The sequence below is a fragment of the Episyrphus balteatus genome, chromosome 3 (assembly GCF_945859705.1).
Source record: "Episyrphus balteatus chromosome 3, idEpiBalt1.1, whole genome shotgun sequence".
Lineage (NCBI taxonomy): Eukaryota > Metazoa > Arthropoda > Insecta > Diptera > Syrphidae > Episyrphus > Episyrphus balteatus.
The window spans coordinates 114,561,221-114,580,361 of record NC_079136.1 but is presented as its reverse complement, the minus strand read 5'-3'; the positions used below and the strand labels follow the sequence as shown (position 1 = coordinate 114,580,361).

The 19,141-nt window shown below is 31.2% G+C and overlaps 1 protein-coding gene across 8 annotated transcripts in view; it reads right to left on the bottom strand.

Moving 5' to 3' along the window:
- Positions 1-1,224: 1,224 nt before the first annotated feature.
- Positions 1,225-19,141, bottom strand: part of LOC129913810 (disintegrin and metalloproteinase domain-containing protein 10) — a 341,759-nt gene continuing 323,842 nt past the window's right edge. For 7 of the 8 annotated variants that reach the window (XM_055992684.1, XM_055992683.1, XM_055992680.1 and 4 more), the window contains exons 6-12: positions 17,896-18,533; positions 17,517-17,663; positions 11,399-11,559; positions 11,089-11,323; positions 9,975-11,021; positions 9,570-9,909; positions 1,225-2,474 (exon numbers count right to left, since the gene is read on the bottom strand). In XM_055992684.1, coding sequence (XP_055848659.1) covers positions 2,344-2,474; positions 9,570-9,909; positions 9,975-11,021; positions 11,089-11,323; positions 11,399-11,559; positions 17,517-17,663; positions 17,896-18,533 — 2,699 coding nt within the window. In that variant the 3' untranslated portion in view covers positions 1,225-2,343. The remainder of the gene's footprint in view (positions 2,475-9,569; positions 9,910-9,974; positions 11,022-11,088; positions 11,324-11,398; positions 11,560-17,516; positions 17,664-17,895; positions 18,534-19,141) is intronic. The other variant, XM_055992686.1, reaches the window with a different exon arrangement.

Genomic DNA, 19,141 nt, shown 5'->3' with positions numbered 1-19,141 from the left:
TCTCAAAGATTTTAAACTCGGCACCCAAGAAGAAAATGCGTCCTTTCACACATCTACAGGGGAATTTCGTTTCTTTAGAAAAAGTTTCTTCTTCCAGAATTTATTGTGTGATCGTAAATTTCCCACGCAATTAATTTCTAAGAAACAAAATATATGTGTATATGTATTGTATACTTTGAAATGACAGCCAAATTATCTTGAAAAAACTTATCATCGATACCAATAAATTCAGAAAGAAATTCAACATTCTGCGGGAAATTTGTAATCAAGATAGCTACCAGCATAGATTGTACTGCTCTTAAAGCAGTAATTCAACGAATTTTCTTCAAAATTTTCAAGCAAAGTATTTAAAATGTTTTTATTTTTTTCTATGTTTTTGTTAATAGGACGAAATGGGGATTCACCTTTCAAATTATAAATGTGGTTCACCGTAGTACGCATGCCAATATGTGCCCTAGAGTCTTAGCTACGCTTATACGGACAAATAAAATAATATAAACAGCTTTATTAAAAATTTAAGAAATCACCATTTCAAATAAAAAATGCCATCATAACAACAACAACAACAAATAATAAAACCTTAATCAAAAGAAAAAAACTATTTTATACAAAACGAAAAAAATAAAACATTTGTGGCACCATTTTCTTTTTGTTTTTATTTTTAAAAATAAAAATGTATTCAATCTAGACTAAGAAATAATAATTATAATAAAAAAGGATATTAAATCAATCCTTATTCTCATTAAAAATTCTATGAATATTATAAAGATAAAATATTTACATGGATACTTTTTTTGTATGTATAGTATAATAAAAAAAAATCAACAATAAATTGTGTTTGACTTTTAATTTACATTATTTTTTGTTAAATTTAAATCATTCATTTTGACTAAAAATTTTATTAAACATAAAAATTAACTTAATTAAAATTACTTATATTTTTTTTTATTAATTATTAAAATTTATTTATATAATCAGACGCTTAAATAATAATACGAAAAAATACATTCAGTGAGCAATACTCGTAGTTTGAAAATAGAAATAAAATGAATGAGATTTATATTTGTTTTTATTTAAAAATTTATTAATTTTTTATTAGTTCGAAAAAACTAAATAAATAAATATGAAAAACATTTTTCTAAGATAGAAATGAAAACTGTTGTTTTTTTTTTTTTTTGTTTGCTGACTTATAAATAAAAAGTTTGAGGTAAGCGTTTCGAACGCAATAAGGCTAAGGTTGAAAATGCATTTTGTTTTTTTTTTTTTTATTTTAACAAAGTTGAAAAATATTATCGATTTTAATTTCGAACTTTAACCTACGATAAGGAAAAAAAGAGAGCTTGTTTCATTGATAAATTATCATCGAGTATTAATATTTTTTCTAGCCCCTTTTCGGAATATATCGCATTCTCGAAATAAAATTACCAAATTCTCAAAAACATAAAAAATATTCATGAACAATTAACTGAACATTTTGTTACATTTTTTTTCTAAATTATAAAATACAACTCAATACAATTTTAAAGTACGATAAAAGTTTAAAATTGAATTTACATTTTTTTGTTTATTAAAAAATCAATTTTCTTTAATTGAAAACTACATTAAAAGTTTTTACTAAATGTTTAATTAAAAAAAACATTAAATTTATTAAAAATAAACATACAAGTCATACTGGACAAACGAACATGGAAACATAAAAAAAATAAGTAAACATTAAAGGCAAATCTCAATTCAAAAAACACACACATAGGAAATTTATATTAAAAAAAAAAATTAACACAAACAAATAATGAAAAAAAACTAATAATAGGAAAATTAAGAAATTACTAAACATATCATTGTAATATTTTTTGAGTCATCAAAAAGGAATTCAATTGAAATTTGATTATTCTCATTAAAGACTTTTTTTTGTTTTTGTTTCATCAATATTTACTTTCATATTTATCATCCTTTTCTTTGTCTTTGTTTTTATCATCGCAATAATATTTTTTCTTGTGTCATCATCATCATCTTCAAGGCTAACACTACACAATTTTTAATTTATTTTTTTGTTGTGACATTTTTTAATTATTTTTTTATATTTTATATCTTTTTTTAAATTTACGTTGATATCAGTTGGTTTTGTAGCAATGTTGATGATGATGATAAGTATTTTAAAGTTTTAAATTTAAATTTAACATTAATTATAGTAATAATAGCATTAATAATAATAGTAATTACATTTTGATGATTTGTTGCAGTTGATGTTGTTGTTGTTGTTGATGTTGCTGGTAGTTTTTGCTGTTGTTGTTGTTGTTTGAGTTGATTATTATTATAATTATTTATAATTTGTCCATTTGGTTGTCAAACTTTACTATTTGGAACTCGTGAGGGCGGCGCTTCATATGCCCCTCGTCCTGTGTATGCTTCTGCATAAAGTTCAGGATTGTGCAACGATGGCGGTCGGTTATAATTTACTTGTTGCGGACCGACGGCTTTATTAGAAATAATAAAATATATTAAAATTTAATTTTATCAAATAAATAAGCAATATTATACAATCGTATTGTGAAGAAAGAAAAGGATATGGAGGAAGAAACATGAAATATAATATTTATTTACTCAATATATGTAAACGAGAGGTGATTCAAATAGAAAAAAAATTTACTGAATGGCATTAATAAATTGATAGATATAAGAATGCATAGTTTTGGAAGTACTATAGGGAAATGAATGATATAATTTGGTGAAAAATAATGTTTAAGGAAAATTATACAATAATAATTCAGGTGAAATAGGCATTAAAAAGGATTTGTATCTCTCATGAAATTAAACAAAACGGTTTTCTCTTGGAGTGAGAATAAAGGATCAAAAGAGTGTATACAAAAGTTTTGGGTGGAAGGGTGCATTTTCGCGGGTCAGAGGGTGGGTGTGTAGGTCAACATAAAAGTGAGAAAAATTGTTTGTCAAAAATATTATAACTATGAATGTTATTTTTGGATGCTGAATCTAATGACATCGAAGTCATTTTCCGTAGGTTCTTAAGATTTTAAATTCTTATACCAAACAAATGAAACGAAGCTTTTTCACCAAGTTTAAATAATTTTTTTAAATAAGAACACTTCAACCCCTCGAAAAAAACACTCCTTTCCTTGTTCGTGCTTCGTCTTAGGACGAAATTCGTTACTCAAGTAAAATTTTTTCTCAAGCACAAGTATGAGATGAGTTTTCTGAGTGTTTGCTCACGCATTCACTTCGAAATTTCCTCAGTTGGTATTCATAAGCTAAAATCAAAGAAATCCTTAAGTTGTCTTAACGTAACGAGTAGCTTAAGTGGGCCAAACACTGGAGCAAATGTTCACTTGAGTAAAATTTTTACTTGTGACGACTTTGAATTCCGTTCTTAAACTCCAATCCCGAATTTAATTAGCCACAAAAACAAGCATCTTTGCGTTAAATCGGCAATAACTTTCCTTAGAATAATCGTATCAAAAAAATAACTTAAACCCTCAATTCCTATTGAAAGAAAAATCTTTTTGCCTAGGTAAGAGGGTAACAATTTTTTTTCATCTTTATTGATTTTTTCTAACTATTTTACTTGTAACAGGAGTGGATTTTTTTTATGGACTAGTATATAGAATCATCATGACAGCCAATCGACTATTAGTGGGTTAACTCCATAAAACACTTTTTAAAGATGAGAATTTTATTAATCCCTAATTAGTTTTCACTATAAACAAAGTGAGATATGGCACACAGTGGGAAAAAAGTGGAAAAAACTCATTGGTGTGATAGCTGGATTTTTTTATATGTTGGAAGTTTTTCTTACAGTAATTATGTTGTAGAATCAGGATGTGAAAGCCTTTCTTTCAAAAAAAACTTCTAGATTTAGAAATTTTTATTCAAAGTTGAAAAATTATGAAAACTGATGTAAGTACGAGTATTTTTTAAATGGTATAAAATCAGTTAAATTTTGACTTTTCAAAAAAATTTTTTTTATAAATATATTAAAAATAAACAGTTTAACAATATCAGTTACAAGTTTAGCAGAAAAAATTTTTTTTCGATTTTTCATTTTAAGAATACTTATAATTTTCCGGAATTTTGAGTTCAAAAATTGTTTTAACTACTTCCTCTGTTTGCCTCTGTGGGCGGACTCATATCACATGATAGTGTTGAATCTCAGCAACATTTTGCACCAAAAATCTCATCCTAGTTCGTCCTAATAAACTTTTTAGAGCAATTTGAAGCTAAGCAAATGTGAAAAACGTATTTTCTAAAAAAGTAGATTATAATAAAAAATGGAAAGATTTTTTTAAAAATCATATGTTTTAATATGTTTTTTGATCCGATGAATTCAAATCTGACGTTAGTTTGAAAATACCTACATATTAAAAAAAAAATCGAAAAATACATAAATGGACGGTTTTCAACTTTTTGTGCAATTTATTTAAACTTTTCTGGGGTTTACGAATATAAGATTCACAGCCGTTTGCTGAATCGAAACTTAAGCATTTATGTTGTAAATAAACTCTTATGTAGCAGTTTACGCAGAGGAAAAAGTAGAGAATAGGAGCTTATGTTCAACTTAAATTATTTAAGTTTCGTTTCAGCAAATGGCCCTCAGAGCACAAAAAAACTAAAATAAAGATATGACTAAAATTAAAACCTACAAATTGTTTCTTAAACTTCTTCATAAGTCTTAAACAATAACTAAGCTTGCAAGAAAATCTTATTTTGGTTCCCTTGCTTTTAATAATCTTGCCTGAAAATTTCATTAAAATCGGTTCAGTGGTTAAGGTTTAATTGAGTTTTTTCCAGTTCCCCATACAACGTGAATAACGGTTTCTATTAGAACTATTTTCCTTCTTTCAAGACCTGTTTAAATCTTTCCGATATCTTTTTTATTTCCCGAGATATCTTAAAATGTAGTAAGTGGGTTCGGCTTCATATATTATAAAGGAGATAATGACGGTATAATTTATATGGTAGATATACCATGCCAAACAACTCAAGATATCTCAGGCAGTAAAAAAGATATCGAAAAGATTTAAACAGGTCTTGAAAGAAGGAAATCAGTTATTATATAAACCGTTACTAAATATGTTGAGACAATTTTACTTATATAAAAGAATAAGGTCCGAAATAGTCAAGAAAAAACTTTTTTTGCATTTTCTAACGGTAATATTTCAAAAACAGGAGCTGATTAATTTTTTATGACTTCGGAATCGATTTTAAAACATTGAAAACCTTCAGAAAAGTATATTTTGGTTACTGCAAGTCACGTTGTCTTCGTTAAATTTCATACAAAAGTACTAGTTTTCGACTTTTTTCAACTTAAATAGCCATTTTTCACTTTAGTGGGCGGGGCAGTGGGCGGAAATTACTGGTGTTGATTTATCTTCTTATTTCCTATTATTCCTGAAATTTCATCAAAAACGGTCCAGTAGTTTAGATTTTACGGAGTTTTTTCCACTCTCCCATACAAGGTTCCCCACTGTGTGGCATGACATCAAAACAAGCCAAAAATGGCAAACGGTTCGCGGACCCCAACTTTCTTAAGTAGTGATTTTGTGCAAAGTCAATCACGAAGTTATTCCATCGCTTGAATAAAGCGATGAAAATGATAAATGAGTAACTACTGAGTTGTATTGTTTCCATCGACAAAGGAGGAAGCAAAGATTACAGTTGTACAATAATTGAATGAAGTTTTCCGTACGATAGATTACACAGCCACACAAAAAAAGTTCTGACCTGGGCTATGTTATGTATGAGTTTTTTTTTCGAACGCTGACTCCGAACTGAAGTTCATAGTAGTTGAATAATTTTAAATGACCAATTAAATAATCCTTATGGTCAGTCAACGAAAATCAACAGATTTCAGTTTTTGGTCAGTGAAACAAATCAAAATTGGACAGTTTATAAATAGTCACTTTGGCGTATGTGTAACATTTTTTTTTTTTGTTAAAAAATTAAAAGTAACACACACACACACTCATCAAATATGATTTAAAAAATTATATTTTCTGATTCGAAGCAAGTCAGAGCGGGACTAGCAAAGACAGATTCAAATTTCAGGCGAACAAAAATGCTTGGGACAAAATATTTTCCAGATGGGATTTCTTTCCGTCTCAGATTGATTCAGAAATGGTGATAATCTAGAGTTTAAGAACTGAACTCTGTTAGCTAAATTTCTCAATAAGTTAAGGTTGAAGACCAAATTGAATGCTTTTTTCGAATGTTTCGATTACCGATTGTTAAAAAAAATGTTATTATTAACCAAAGGTAAGTTCTGCCCATTAGGACCAAGAATTAAAATTCTGATTGGATAGTAAATTGTGAAGTTTTCTAAAGTTTTCATAGTCTTAAAATTGTTGTTGGAAATAATAATACTCCTGTTTAGGATTCCGCGCGAAGTGCGCGCGCAATTTTTTACATTATCAAAACCATATTTTTTACATCATTTTTACAGAACTTTGAAATACAGATTTATTCAAAAGAGGTTTTATTATTAATTTCTTAGGCCCATTTGCTCATACGGATCATAAATTTGATTCATAGCTAGGTCGAACATAGTCCTTGTGTTTTACTTAGTTTATTCTAAGTTGTTAAAAAAAATGTATGTTTAACCTAGCAATGTTTTACTTTCATGCGAGAAATCGCTGAGAACTTCAAATTCGAATGTCAAATCGATACAAACGTCAGTTAATTTTATTTTTTTTTTTGAGCAATTAAGCTGAAATTTCTTAATAATTTTGTTATTTTGTGGTTTTTTATTGCAAAAATTAATTAAATATAGTGAAACTGATAAAAAATGTGTGTTTGATTTGATAAAAAAAATTATTCATGTGATGGAAATTTTTTACAAATGTGTTTGTGCGTCACAATTAAGTGACAGAAAATTGACAAATATATGAAAAAAAAAATTGACAAATACTTCTGTAAACATTTATGCGAACAATTGTATCATGGTTAACGTATAAAAGTGAGTTGACCATTCTTTAATCAATTACTGATGTTAATTTTATAGACAACATCATTTTTAAGGGATGTTATGGCTTTTTGCTCAATAAAAATTTCTTATGTAGATCATAAAACCCTTATGTTGTACTATTTCTTGCCCCTAAGTTATGTTAAACTTAGAAGAATTTATGACACGAGTTAAAGTTCGTGCAAACGATTATGTAGAACTTTAGGGTTTATGTTTCACATAAAGATTTAAGTTCCGTTTCAGCAAATGGGCCTTAGGCCCATTTGCTCATACGGATTATAAATTTAAATCATAGCTAGGTCGAACATAGCTCTTAAAGAATACTTAGTTTATTCCAAGTTGCTAAAAAATATTTATGTTCAACCTATCAATGATTTACTTTCATGCGAGAAATCCCTGAGATTTTCAATTCAAATGTCAAATAATGTCAAATTAATTTTAAATTAAATTATTTTTCATGTGTTTTGAATTTTTCTTTTATTAAATATAATAAATTTGGTTAAATGTTGAAGTGCGTGGTAAAGGTTCTTCAAGTTTTTTTTGGAAAAAAGATCAATATAACAAAATAATAAAAATTTGTGTTTGACGCAAGACAAAAATAAATAAAGCTTAAGGAATGAAATAGGTTGGAAGAAATGTCAGAACTATGAGCTCCAAAAACAACCTGAAAAAAGTTTGCATTATATGGAAATTTAATATGGAAAATATGTTTGGATTTTAATTTTAAATAATCTATATAGCGCTATTTTAGACCCAATGGCATTTTCAACACATGTTCCCTATTAATTTCTTAATAAAATTTGCTTAGGTAGAACATAAACTGCTTATGTTCTACTATTTCTTCCCCCTAAGTTATGTTTAACTTAGAGGAATTTATGACACAGTTCGAAGTTCGTGCAAACCGCTATGCAGAACTTAGAGCTTTGTGTTTCACTTAAATATTTAAGTTTCGTTTCAGCAAATGGGCCTTAAAGTTCAACTTAATAAAGAGGCAAGCTGATTAATCTAGGTACCTTATTAAGAGCTACGGAAAAAGGAGAGAGAAAAACAAAACTCTACATACTTATTTAAAAAACAATCTGAATTAAACCACGTTGCATACCTAAAACGGATTGCAAAAAAATTAAATTTATATTGATTTTGACATTTTTTGACATTTTTTAAAGCTAGTATTATGTGTTTTTTTTTTTATCAAAGGAAATTTCTTGAAAAATACTGTATTAAAAATACAGTATTTTGCCGTACAGAATTTTACAAAACAGAATTTTGCAAGTCAGTATTTTGTTCATACAGTATTTTGACATACAGAATTTTGTATTTACAGTATGTCAAATACAGAATTATGGTCTTACTGTATTTTGACCCCACAGAATTTTGACAAGCAGAATTATGACCAGCTCCCCAAATGAAGCCACAAAATCATTATGTTGTTCTCTTTCTTCGGTATTATAATAAAGTTCTAGATGCTTTTAACAATACATAATTCCGAAATTCAATTCATTTTAATAGAAAAGTTAGATACAATTTATGTTTGTGAAATGAACACAAATAGATCTTTCTATATAATTGACTTTTCTCCTTCCATACAATATTATAACTCGCTACACTCATGACTCATCAGCGTTAATGACAAAATACAAACTTAAAGATGCAAAAAAAAACAAAACAAAAAAAAACTTTCATATTATGCCAGCGAGCTCAAACTAATGTGTAAACTAAGAGAAGAAAATTCGTAATGCATCCGAAAAGGATTTACACCCAAACAATGTAAACAAATTCAGTTTTGGAAGCAAGCAGAGTAGCACGCGAGAGGCGAGAGAGTGTGAAGAAATGACAAGACAAAAGTTCACACTTTGGGTATTCTATATGTTTGTCGTCGCCGTTGTAGTCTTCGCAGACGTCGTCGTTGACTTCGTATCGTTTCATTGGAATGTGTCGTTGTCGACACTAAACTTTTGACTTTTCTGTTAAAGCAAATAGAAAAAAAAAAAAAATACTTCGCAAAACTATGCCATTGAAGAAGCTATGCAATAGGAATAATGAAGATGAAGTGAACTGATGGGATGTGTGAGTGGGGGAAAGGGTAATTGGTTAAGACTTTGTATTGCTTCTTCGAAGTGAGAGCAGTAAAAAGTGTTGGTTTGGGGAAATATGTAAAGATGATAATCTGCATATGCATGTGAATATTTAGAAAAAAATAAAAACAAAACTTAAACTAAAATAAAAACAATAATAACTGCATAAAGGTTGGTTCTAAAAGCCATGAACATACAAAATTAAAATAACAAAAAAATGCAGCTCTATAATAATTTAGAGCAGGAAATTGTCGGGCACATGAATATGATGTCAATTCTAAGGACGTTCACCTCCTTATCACAGAATCTGCTCTAAACTCATATAAAAACCCACGTAAAGGGATTTCCATGTTAACAGATTCTGTTCTAAGGTTCGTGAGTGACTTCTTAAAGTTGAATTTTCATCATCGTGAAAAATAAAAAATAATTCTGAGTGCTTAAATGAAAAACAAAAATAAATTAAAATTGTCTTGAAAACGAAATCATCAAAATTTGAAACTTTCGAGGAGGCTTATAGAACACACCTTTCGGCGGATAATACTGTTGTGGCTGTTGGCTTGGCCCTCGCCCATCACCACCCCCAACACCACCACCTAGATCTGCATACCCGTGTTGTGGTCCTGCTGATCTTGAATTACTCGCCGGCCGTCCACTATGACGACCACCCGCACTAGGCGCTCCACCTCTGCGGCCGTCATTTCTTGCTCCCGGCCGACTGGGATGATGACCTATTGGAACACCACCAGGCGGTGCACCACGATCTGGATGTTGCCGACGATCCCAATCCGAGGGATGCCCTCGGGATCTTTCGTGGGCTGGCGGTGGTATACTTCTTGGTCCAGCGCTGCGATGTTGCGGATGTCGCTAAAAAGATTACAACAAAATTATTAACTTCAATTGGCGATAACAAAAATCAACCGATATTATACCATTCGTCGCAGTGTGTTCATTGGACCTCGTAGCGTTTCACTTATTCGCCGCGCAGGCCTCTTTTTCGGATTCGAACTGGGCGTATGGACAGCACAGCATTTGATAAACGCACCCATCACAATGATGAAACCAATTGCCATCAGCACACATATGTACCAATTCTCTGTGACCCATTGGGCCACCGTCAATAGAGTTTCCTTATTCAAAAGGAGATTCTTTAATCGCACCAATGGACCGTCAGCATCGACGGCTCGGCACTTTAGAAAAACATCACAATAGCCTTGGAAGTTGTCACATGGCGAGCCTGGGCGCAAATTAATCCCCCCATCGGGCAATCCATAAAGATGGGCAAACTCACTAGTGCTTCGGCAAGTACTGGTGTCATTGCCATTTTGGCACGCCAACTCACACAGACGTCTCTTATCCACAGCAGGCGTCAAAGTTGATGTCAGGAAGCATTCGGACATATTCCAAAGCAAGCATATCGATCCAGAGCAATCACCTTTGATGCACAATGCTGTGCCATTATTACATTTGGTCTTATCATCTCGCGGCTTGGGTTCTGGGCATTCTGGTGTGGTGCCATTGCACGTACTCGACCAGGAACATTCTGTTTCCTCTTTGCACTTAATATGATAGTGTGATGGAACAAAGGTACACGAATCACTCAAACAGCATGGTCCTTGGCTAGGACTGCACTGTGTTTTGGCCTTGCGTGTACATCCTGTCGCCGAGGAATTCATTGAGAGATCATATTCGCTTATTATACGTGGATAACAGCAAATATCTTTGCATTCGTCCTCATTAAATCCACAATCGCACTCTTCGCCACTTTCAACGATCTTATTGCCACAGAAGGCTCCCTCTGAGACCTTGAAACAATCTCGTTTCTGATTGCCGACTAGGACGTCGAGGACATTCGATATATTTCTAATGGAACATGGTGAGAATTTGCTATTGTTCGGTCGATCACCACTAGTGGCACTAGCGAACATAATGTAATTTCCATTTGGACCACCTGGCCTACAACCATCTGGATAGTCGTGCTAGAAAATTCAAAAACACAAATTAAAAATAAGGTCTTTTTTAAGTAGTTTTGTTAGAAATGCTTACTGGTGATCCAAAATTATGGCCAATTTCATGGGCCAACGTCAATTGTGAGACTTTGGGCGGTACCCGACTATTGTAGTTAACAAATGTGATGATCCCTGTGTTGAGGGAACGTTTTGTGCTTTGATATTGGCCACCAACTGTTTCGGTGTAAGTCTTATATTTTTCACATATACCACCTGAAGCACCGGAGGCAGACGCAACCCAAGCTAAACCAAGGGTTCCGCCAGTGAAATCTCTGTTTATTTTTTCAAATATACAAAAATGATTAGTTATTCAGTTTGTATGTTTCATTTTTGATTTTGTTTTGTACCTGTAAGTGAACACATAAGCCAGACAAAAGTCTGAATGATCTTCCAATGAGTGTAAATTAAGGAAATTCGAAACATCCATGTGTTCATTGCAAAAAGCATTATGTGGACCGTTGTAGGACTGTTTACATGGTGTATCATCATCAATCTTAATTCGTTGCACCTAAAACAGAGACAAAAAAAAAAATCATGAATCCATAAAATTTAAATAACAAAAAAGAGAACTCATAGGGGTTTTTAATTTATTTAATTTAAATGATTTTATTCTTTTTTTTTGTTGTGTTTTTTGGTTTCAAACAAAAATATATATTTAATTTGTTTCATTAGCATTTTTACATTTACACTTGAAAGGACATTTTTAATTTGTATATCAAAGGGAAATAGAGAGAAAGAGAGAGGAGAATATATGCCTCATAATTTAATTTAAAATTAATTTTAAAGGACATCGTCATTGAATATATTTTAATATTCAACTGCATGTTTATGAGCACCGAGCAGCAGAAATATAAAGTCAAAGTTGTGATTAACAATCAAAATGATAATTGGATATTATTAATACAAAAGTATGCTATTACAAAAATTTTTGTTATTTGAATTAAAGGAACAAATGGAATTATAACAATCCTTCTTTTTTGGCTTGTCATATTTCAATGAGTTTTTTTTTTTTTTTCTTTTGAAGGGCGCACACAGGTAAATTTTCCCAAATTCATGGCCAAAACTACAAAAAAAAAATTTGCGATTTGTTGTTTTTTTTTAATGCCAAGTTGTTTACAAATAACATAAGCTTAGAACCTGATTGATCATGCGATGCAAATTGTAACTGTTTAATCAGTAGATGCTTTCAAAGTAGAACATTTTAATTAACGAGTGCAGTAGCAAGGTTGGTTTCTTATAAGAAGTAGTTTGCTTTATTTTTTATTTAATTTTTTTTGGCGATTTTTAAAATAATTAACATGGATTCTGTTGCTAGTGGTATGTTAAAAAAAGATAATGACAAAGATAATGCAAAATTTTAAGTCTAAAGTAAATTTTAAAGCTTTTTAAGATAATGTGTTTGAGCAGTAAAAACAAACAAATTTTTTTTCTTTGATAATGAAAAAGTTAAGTTGATTTGCGTTTTTCTGTACTGAAAATAGTGTTGAAAAATAGTTAAATGTTTCCTTTATGGGAAACAATCCTAAAACATTGCGGTTTTTTGCGACTTTTTATAATATTGGCTTCAAAAGGTGTTGGGGACGGTGATTTTTTTTTTTTTTTTTTTTAATTAGATTTTTCTTTTTTGACACAGGATCGTAATTAACTTTCATTTTTCTTTCAAGAAATAAGCTTTCTGAATTTTTAAAAAGCTGTTCGTCACGTGACATTACAGAAAAAATTAATTTTTTTGGTACCAAAGGTTGAAATATTGAAATTTCGGAGCAAATTTAACGGATTTTGATTTTGCATATATGAACATAGAAGAAGATGGCTGGAGTGCCTCCAGAAATAACAACACCTTCTTAAAACAAAATATAAATTGGTTGCAATATGAAATATCGTTTCCATGCTGAGCCCATGGCTTTGTTGGACGGACTCAAATGGATTTTTCAGACCTAAGCGAACGGTCAAAGAGACGTAAAACAGAAGATTTACGTTCTAACTATAATGCCGAAGAATTAAGCTATGCTGCGCCATGCAACTGCGAGAAAAAGGGAAACTTGTTCATCAAATGTAATGAAAAATATAATATTTTCAACTCCTTCACGTGCTGAAAAATATCAAAAGCTTTGAAAAAAATTGACCAGAAAATTATTCCATATACAGCAGAAGAAGCACTTTCAATAGTTGTTGAAGGAAAATTAACTTAGTTTCATAATAACCATATGTATCCAAACTTAAGCCTCAATAAAATTTATTCATTCATTGGACAGCTCGGCGAAGAAGCCCAAGAATCACGAAACAAAGATATAAAGCGTTTCGAGAAAGTTTCTCAAGAAAATTTTCGAGGCAGCAAAATATGGAAGATTTGTTTTATAATCTCTTGGTCTCTTCTGACCCATTAATAAGTGGTTTGAGAAAACTAAATCCTAAAACAAAAAATGCGTTTCCCTCTGAAATACTTCAGTTTCTAATAGAACCAGAGATCGAGCAAGCAGACTTATAGTTACAGTTTCACAACTCACACGTCATTGAATGATATACACACATACAAACTCACACTCATGTTTATTTATGTTTATAGTTGTTATCTATGCCTGCATTATTTATTTATTTATAATAACGACTGTTCAACTGTTTTTTTCAATCTATTGAATGTATAAATATTGTATTATTAAATGTCAAATGAAAGAAACCCTATAGCGTAAAGTAAAAAAAAAACGACTTTTTTCATTTTTTGCTTCTTTTTTGTGAATTTTCGTGTAAATTTACTTAAAATGGTGAATTTTATGGAAATTATCTTATTTTGATATAATCATGCAATAATAAATTGAATAAACACAAAAAATAATTTTGGCCATGTTTTTGGGAAAATTTACCTGTGTGGGGCGGTGATATTTTAATAGATTTTTTAATTTAATTGGAAAACAAAGATAGGTAATGACTTATTGGTGTTGGGTTCTCATATTGAATTCTATTTTTACAAGTGAATAGATATTATAACAACAAATTGATGAAAAAAGGGAACAGTCGAGTGGCAATCTCTCTTTATGATGTTATCATTTGAACCAATTTTCTAAATTTTTAGAAAGCCATTAGGGCTTTAGCTAGGATTAAGGCAGCACTAAGAGGGGTTTTAAGTACTTTTTGTAAAATACACGTCTTTAAATCTATAAAAAATATTTTGTTTATGTTGACCTGAAATTTCGTAGACATGTTATCTAGTTTAAATAATTTTGTGGCCACACCGCCTAGAGATAGTGTCACTAAAATGCTTGCCATTTTTTTATTTGCTGCACTATCAGCTCAAATTTTTCTTAACTCGGCTTAGGTTGTTTTGGACTACCATTCAAATAAATTATGCAAGGGGAGGTTTAACCTAGGGTTATGGATTGTGACCACCAAAGCCAAAGCAGAAAATTAAAAATCTTAGAAGATTACTGGCCCATGTTTTGTTTAACTTAATTGATAACTGATATCGCTCTTTGTGAGAAAGGAGTTATAGGGACGCAAATAAATTATGAAGTTGAATACAAAGTTAGGTGTGATGTGACTTCTGAGCCATCATTAATTCAAAGATTTCGCCAAATTCGTCTAAGAAGTATTTTGCAAAGGCCGTTGTCTGGGCTAGGCTGAAGCATTCTCAAAAAAATGATATGAGTAGTCTTCATAAGCAAATTGTGTTTTGTTCTATTTTGGTGCTTTTGGTATGGTTTGGATTGGATTGTTTTTAACCGACCACTTCCAAGAAGAAGGAGGTTATCAATTCGTCTGTATTTATTTTTTCTTTTTTTTTTATGTTTGTTACCTCATAACTTTGACTGGGTGAACCAATTTGATAGTGATAATTCTTTTTGTATTTGAAAATTGGTGATTGCAGTGTGGCCCCAGTCCAGTAAAGATCATAGAATCCATGAGAAAACCAAAATCCAAGTTTCGATCCTTAGAAGTCGGGTTTGTTTTTTTGTTAAAAGGATTATTTATTAGCCAGTTCATCTACACTTTTAATACCTGTTCTGGTCGATGACTAACCAAATTCGTTTTGCAAGACAAGACTTGTGAAGCGTATTAAAGGATAGGTCTAACGAGAATTATATAGAGGGAGCGAGTCAATTAAGGTTTTCATTTTACAAAGTCAAGTGCTGAGTTGGCCTTGTGAAATATGTACTTAATATGCATTAGAAAATCTAGTTCCCGATTACACAAGAGCCCAAGATCTGGAAACATTTTAAATAAGCACAAAGTTCGTATTGCATGCATTGAAATGTTTTGGGAATATCCGAAATTTTTGTATTGGGGCGATAATTCTTATTATAATTTATTGGGAATTGGTGTTATGAAATAAATTCTCCAAACCGGGGGTTACCTATATGATTAAGTATTTGCAGAGTCCCTGTCAATATATAGCTTTTATCTTACAGACGAGCACAGCGCTCTCAACGATACCTCATTTGTCAAATTATGATCAATATGATGGAACAGATGAACACACATACATACATCTAAAACACAAAACCCTTCTTTTGGTTTTTCAAATCACTGCTAGGAACTTCTAATGGAAACTACCAACATGATATAGAAGCTTGGTGCTGGAGCGATGAAGTCTAAGCATCAGTGATAAATAGGAAAAAAAACCTTTCAATGTTTGGTCATAATGCCCCACTTATAATAGAAAAACGTTGTAAGAAAGAAGTAAAGGAAAATTGTGCCTAGCATATCAGAGAGTTTGGAAATCCAGTATCGCAAGATAAAAGAACTATCTGATACGCCTGCTGATGTAATCAAGGCTTTTCGGGAAATATTCAAAATTGTCGCTTAAAGAACGAAGAATGCTCAGAAAATTCGCTCACCAAAGTTTTTTTTTCACAATGCTTAAGATCAACTACTTGTGAATGATGGCAAAATTCTTAATAGATGGTGACAGTATTGTGACATACTTTTAAATATGCAGTTTCTCATTCGAGATCATGACTGTCGTCGATAATGGACTCATTCATTGGGTTTCGTGAATAAAAGATAACACTGCACAACAAGGTTTTGGATGAATAAACTATACAATACTTTTCCAATGGTTTTTGGTGTGCTGAACTCGAATCTTGAGTCAGAAATATTCTATCAGCTCTAGTTTTTGAAATATTGCCATTAGAAAATGCAAAAACACGTTTTTTGGCTGATAGCTCTGGTCAACAAAATTTGACTTTTTTTTATTATAAATAAACCAAACTATACTTTTCCAATAGTTTTTGGGGTGCTTAACTCGAATATGAAGTCAGAAATATTCTATCAGTCTTAGTTCTTGAAATATTGCCGTTAGAATTTGCGAAAAAAAAGTGTTTTGGCTGTTTTTGAGGTTATGCTTTGATGTGAGGTACCTTATTTTATCATAATTTTTAACGGTTTCTATAAGAACTGTTTTTCTTCTGTATAAATCTTTTCGATATCTGTTTTATTGTCTGAGATATCTTAAGTTTAAGTACGTGTGTTTTTGCTTATTTTATCAATAACGTTATTTTCAAACTGCAGTAGCTTCAAATTAAAATATCTCGGATTATAAAAAAGATATCGCAAAGATAAAAACAGATTTTTAAAGAAGAAAGGCAATTATTATACAAACCTTCTTAAAAAGTGTTGCAAAAAATTCCCACACATTGCAACACAACTTCAGAAACAGGTGTTTTTGCATTTTCTAACGGTAATATTTAAAAAACGGGAGCTGATAGAATATTTCTGAATTCGGATTCGAGTTCAGCACACCAAAAACCTTTGGAAAATTATTGTTTGGTTAATTCATCATACAAAAAGCTTAATTTTGTTGTGCAGTGTAATGTATTGAATTTAAAAGAAAAATAAGACGTACCACGGTACCGAAATTTCAAGAACATTTTCATATAGCATTGTTCGTTCAGAATTTAGACGAATTTTAAGATTATTAATAACACATAGTTGAGAAAATTAAAATAAAAACTATAAACATGGAATCAAAAAATAAGTATAGACAGAAGATAGAATCCCTCTCATAGTGTAAAGGTTTATATTAAACAGCTAATTATACAATTTCTATTCCAATACAAAAAAAATGAAAATAAAAATGCCCTCGGGAGCTAAAAACTTCATTAAATAAAATTAATTTAAGTCTTCTTTTATTTTTTTTAGTTCTGATACCATCAAAATGATACAAAAAAACTTGTTTATTACTACTAAATAAATATTTTTCCTGTTTAATGGTTTTCAATTAATTGGTAATTTTTTGTCGAGTGTCAAAAAAAATGTAACTATACTCTTCCAATTAAATTTTAAAAGGTTTTTTCGATAGATAAATTTTAAAAATCAATTTTATTGATTTTTTTTCATTATTTGTATATATAACTTTTCTCTGATTTTTGTTTGACACTATCTTTTCCTCTTTTTTTTATAGAAATAAATATTTATTTTGTTTTGTACCTACAGGAAAAAAAAACAAGCAAACGAACACCACTCACTCACCTCGAATCGTATGTTTCGGTGCTCTACCTTTCCATCAAACTTTGTATTGCGATAGATATAGTTAACGGCAGTGACATGATGTGCAATCAACGACAAAATCTCCTCCCTTGTCTTCTCATCGATCTCGTATTTCCGTCCCCTGTCATGCTGCAAACAGAAATAATTTCAAAAACAAATACGAAATGAAAAAAAAAAAAAAAGTAAAATTCAAGCAAACACATTCATTCATCCCTTTATTTTATCCCCTTTTAGAGAGAGTCCCCAATCCCAATCTGAATCCAAATTCAGATATTGCCACCATCATCCACATAGCATAGTCATGCTATGGATGGCTCATGGCATAGCACAAGCAGCATTCATCCGTTTTATTTAAACTTACATCAGCTATACCCTCCCGGATGTGTCGCCATATTAATGGATCCGTTTGTATAAACAACGAACAGGTATTCTTGTTATCATCTCGCTGGCGTGGAGAATGTGAATTGGATGAGGAGGCTCGACGCACCCGCTCGTGGACACGCTCGTGCCAATCATCATCGGCAGCTATGGAAGCAGCAGCAGCGGCACGGGCATACCTATCATCCTCGCCATTTGGCATAAATTTCCAATTCGCCTCCTTCGAGTATTTCTGATAAGGATACTTGAAGTCGTCGTTGCTATTTGAATATTTTTTCGGTGGCGTCGTCGATGATGGTGGGGAGGAGGTATGATGTTTTGCATGATGGACTCCATCAGAGGATGAAGATGATGATAGGTTGTGACTACTGCTATTATTTCTACTAGGACTCGTCGAGCTAGGATTGCTATTGCTACTGCTTCGGTTTCTGTTCTTATTTTGGCTTTCATCCGATTTCTTATTCCTGTCTGGTTTCTGGTATTTGTTGTTGTTGTTGTTGGCATATTGGTGTGATGCTGGTGGAAGGACTATAACTTCATCTGGCTCCTCGACAGCCGAGTTTTGTATATTCTCCATCCATTGGGAGACTTTCTCATTGATACCACAACCAGCTACGTGTCCTGTTGCAAAGAAAAAAAATGAACAAAAAAATAAGGAATACGAATATTGACATTTTGTTATTAACAAAAAAAAAAAGTGGAAAATAGACAACAAAAATGCAAAACAAATAGGGAAGTCGATTTGGAACGACTTCTTTCGTGGAAGAGAAAATGTGCGACAAAAAAATGTATATATACTTCCTATTTCTACAAATAAAGTATCCTTCCTTTTAAAAAAAAAAGACAAGTTCTTTAAACAGTCTCTCTTTCGCTCTGTGTTTGCTAGTATTTTTAATATTAGGGGCAAGTCACGGCTTCCCAAAAAAATAATTCAGTGAGTCACAAAATATACTTAGATTAAGGTTTTTTTCATTGATTTACTTCGGAAATCTTAAACAATATCAACAAAGGACCCCGCACATTTTGTATGGGAAGTGGCCCAAGGTGAAATTGTCTGAAATTTTAGTATGTTGTTCTCTTGAAGCTCCTGATCAAAAGCCGATATGGGGAGAAAGTACAAAAATTGACAGTTTTTACGATAACGGGTTTTTTTTTCCGAAGACTATCTCAAACCTTTTATACGAGATAGTAACTTTTTATATTGTGTTTTGCGCTATTTTTTAGTGAAA